Source organism: Quercus suber, unplaced genomic scaffold, assembly GCF_002906115.3.
Source record: "Quercus suber isolate HL8 unplaced genomic scaffold, Cork oak 2.0 scaffold_67, whole genome shotgun sequence".
In the NCBI taxonomy this organism is placed as follows: domain Eukaryota; kingdom Viridiplantae; phylum Streptophyta; class Magnoliopsida; order Fagales; family Fagaceae; genus Quercus; species Quercus suber.
In genome coordinates, this window is record NW_027069532.1 from 1,370,920 (window position 1) to 1,374,416 (window position 3,497).

The window sequence follows — 3,497 nt, forward strand, 5'->3', positions numbered from 1 at the left end:
GACCTTATGATAAAAAAAAATACAAAAAAATCAAAAACAAAAACAAAATATAATGTAGTAAATTTTTACTTCAAAAAAAAAAAAAAATCGGGAACTGACATCTTTGTTTGTCACAGTCAACTTTTGTCAACATTTTCCTCCTATATAATGACTCATCTAAACGAAATGAAGTAGACAGCCTCAATGTCTTGTCTTGTGAGAAATTTGTGCCAAATACTCTCTATTTTTCGGGTGCCACATACTTAAAATTTTTTAGAAGAATCCACATACTTAAAATTGAACCTATGTGCTAATTGCTATCAATTTAAATATATTTTATAAGGGAAAGGTTAAATGAATGACTTAGACACTTAGTGCATTAATTTAAGAAATAGTCTTAAAAACTCTTTATGAGAAAATAAAAATAATAATTTATTTTGACAACTTATTATATTTTTCATAAAAATAACGTTAATTTTTTTATAAAATAACTTATTAATAACTATCTTAAAAACACCTCTATTTTATAAAGAGCTCTGTGCCCCCAGGTATTTGTGCAATCTAGTAATCTACTTGCATTTTGTTGCGTATAAAAGTTAAATCAATTAATTAATTATGCAAACAAACGGGCTTTCTCAATAGTCAATACTCTCGGAAACATGACAGCGGGAAATACAAATTTCATATTCCCTCTTCTTTTCTTATTACAATGGATCCCAATTTGTAAAAAACTCAATACAACAAAACACTCCCATGATTGAAGTAGAAAAACCCAAAAAGAAACAAAGGGAAAAAAAAAAATAAATAAAGAGAGATTCTCACCAAATATGAAAAGGGAAAATGTTTTTTACGCTAGTACACAAAAGGCCCATATTTCATGATTTCATCTCACATCATCAATTTTTCCTCCTATCCTTTATTATTATTATTAATTTTTTTTGAGTAAGTGCGTATGTCCCATAACATGAAAATATCACCACCATAACAAGAGTCAAGAGATAAACATCACCACCAACCAAAGAAAATAAAAAGCAAAAAAGAGCCGCAATATATATATATATATATTCAAAGGGGCAAGACAACATCTTAGACCAACATTATCAAATATAGGATCAATTTCCATTTCTTACACTTCATAAAATACTCTTCCAGTTCCCAAAAACAGTTAGTTATTAATACTAAAAATAACTGTAAAAATTAAAAAAGACAAAATATAAATTCTCCTAAAAAAAATAAATATAACAATAATTATAGAAGCAGGATTACACTTCCAGGGTTAGGATCCACATCCCTAAAATTCTAACACTTTTTTTAAGAATTTCTTTGAAGAAGACCTAAGCATAAACAGAGCCATAAGATAGAGCCATCAATAGCACAGCCGCTTCTTCCTCTTCACCTAATTTCTTTCGTTGCCTTTCTACCGTTGATCTCTGCATCAAAACCTCTCTTCCCAAAGCCAATAGCCTCTGCTTCAAACTATTGCTTATCTTATTATTATGGTTGTTGTTATTGCTGCCATTAATACTAGCTCTCTTGCTCTTCTTGTCCTCTTTGTTCAAACCCAAACTAGCTCTTCTCTTCTTCCTGCTTCTGATCCCGCAAGCATTGCACAGTGACTGCAAAAATCAAAACCCAATATCAATTTCTGATCGAGTAGTACCACAAATCAGTGATAGAGAAACTGGGTTTTTGATAAAAAGAGTTCTTTTATTACCTTTGGACCAGCTGGGCCGCCACGCCAAAGAGGGGTCTTTGTGGTACCACAATCAGCACAGGTCTTCTTGTGGGTCTCAGACTCCGATCCCTGCAATAAAACAAATAAATCATTCTGATCAAGCTCGAATCTTTCAGATCACAGATCAAACAGTAAGAGAGCAAAAAGAAATGGTATAAAATACTCACTTTATCACTCAGATCCACCATTTTCTTTAATGATTTGAACCAAACCAAACAAAACCCAGATAGGAGAAACCAATACCCAAAGTGGGTATTGCTTGTTTAGCTAAAAGAGGAAGTGGGTAATCCTTAAAAATCCAAAAGAATCAGACAACAAAGAGATCACAGACCTCACACCATAGCAAAATCAGAGCAGCAAAGAGAGAGAAGGAAAAACAGATTATAAATAAAAAAGAGCTATTCTTGTGTTTGAAGTGAGAGAATCTATGGTTGTTGAAACGGAACGTTTGGGAATCTAAAAGAAACGACATGCAATGAGAGACGAGGCACTGCGTGTGTGTGAGAGAGAGAGAGAGAGAGAGAGAGAGAGAGACCGACACAAGAACCAGCCGCAGTAGATCTAAAAAAGACCACCTTATATAAATGGGACGCGAAACCCTAGCCCTATTGTATTTGTGAAATTACTGTTTTGACCTTGCCACCTCAAACTTTTTTTTTCTTTTTTTTTTTCTTTTTTTTTTTGGGTTAGTGGGGACCCGCCAAAATAATGAAAAAAAAAAAAAAAAAAAAAAAAACGAGGGTTCTTGAAATGAAAAGCAAAAAAGGGCGCCATGGATTGGGAGTGAGAAATTTTTATTATTATTACTATTTTTTTTGGGTTTTGGTTTTGATTTTGTTTGGGGTTTAATAATTGAGTCAAGGAAAGGCATATGTTGGTGGTGCAGTGCAGCTAGATTCCCATTTGTGGTCAGAGATGTTAGTATCTAAATTCACAATTTCCCATTTTTGTTAGGTCAACTGGGGGTACCACATTTTGGGGTTCAATACGTTTCACATTGTTGCATTCAATCAATTTAGAGTTTTTATAGTTTCTACAGTGGATTACTACGCTTTTTTCCCAAGTACTTTTCTACTAGTACTAATTATTTTCCTGACTAGTCTGATGCTACTGATACATTTCTTTCCTTTGTACAAAGTTTTCCTCTATCTTGAAGTGACTCTTATTACTTCATCATATTAAAATTAGGAAAAATAAAATAAAAATGATCTAAATGTTATTTCAATTTTGCTAAATGTAACTAAAGCCAAGGAAAACTTTTTGAATGTTTTTGTCGCATTTGTTTCAATGTAAAATATTTTGAAGAGAATAATTTGTTTGGTAGCGTTTGATTATGTTTTTGAAAATGTTTTAAAAAATATTTTTTTGATACCTTGATATGTTAACAAATCCTGTTCTTATTATCAAGTGTCTTAAAGGCAATTGTTAAAGATAAAATTTTCAATCAATTGATCCACTTTTTCTAGGCAGTGAAAAAGTCCAACTTTTTATTAGTTTTTGCTACTTTTCTTACTTCCCAATTTAAGTGACACAAATCTTATTATTCTTGGGTTTAGCTTACCTTTAGTAATTTTTTAATTGGAAGTCTCCCTTTATTTTAAATACACAATGGCAAGTGGTAGTGTGTTTTAATTTTCACATTTTATTTAATTAGTAGGTAATGTGACAGTTTCTCATTAAAATAAAAGAAGATTTCATAAAATTTTCAATCAATTGATCCACTTTTTCTAGGCAGTGAAAAAGTCCAACTTTTTATTAGTTTTTGCTACTTTTCTTACTTCCC

The 3,497-nt window shown here is 31.6% G+C and overlaps 1 protein-coding gene across 1 annotated transcript; it reads right to left on the reverse strand.

Annotated features, from left to right (window-relative positions):
- Positions 1–1,076: 1,076 nt before the first annotated feature.
- LOC112028517 (GATA transcription factor 15) lies at positions 1,077–2,286 on the reverse strand. The gene is made up of 3 exons (XM_024061220.2): positions 1,882–2,286; positions 1,694–1,783; positions 1,077–1,595 (listed from the first exon to the last, which is right to left on the reverse strand). Exons 1-3 carry the CDS (start codon positions 1,900–1,902, stop codon positions 1,314–1,316), a joined length of 393 nt encoding a protein of 130 aa, XP_023916988.1. The 5' UTR covers positions 1,903–2,286; the 3' UTR covers positions 1,077–1,313.
- Between the last annotated feature and the right edge of the window lie 1,211 nt (positions 2,287–3,497).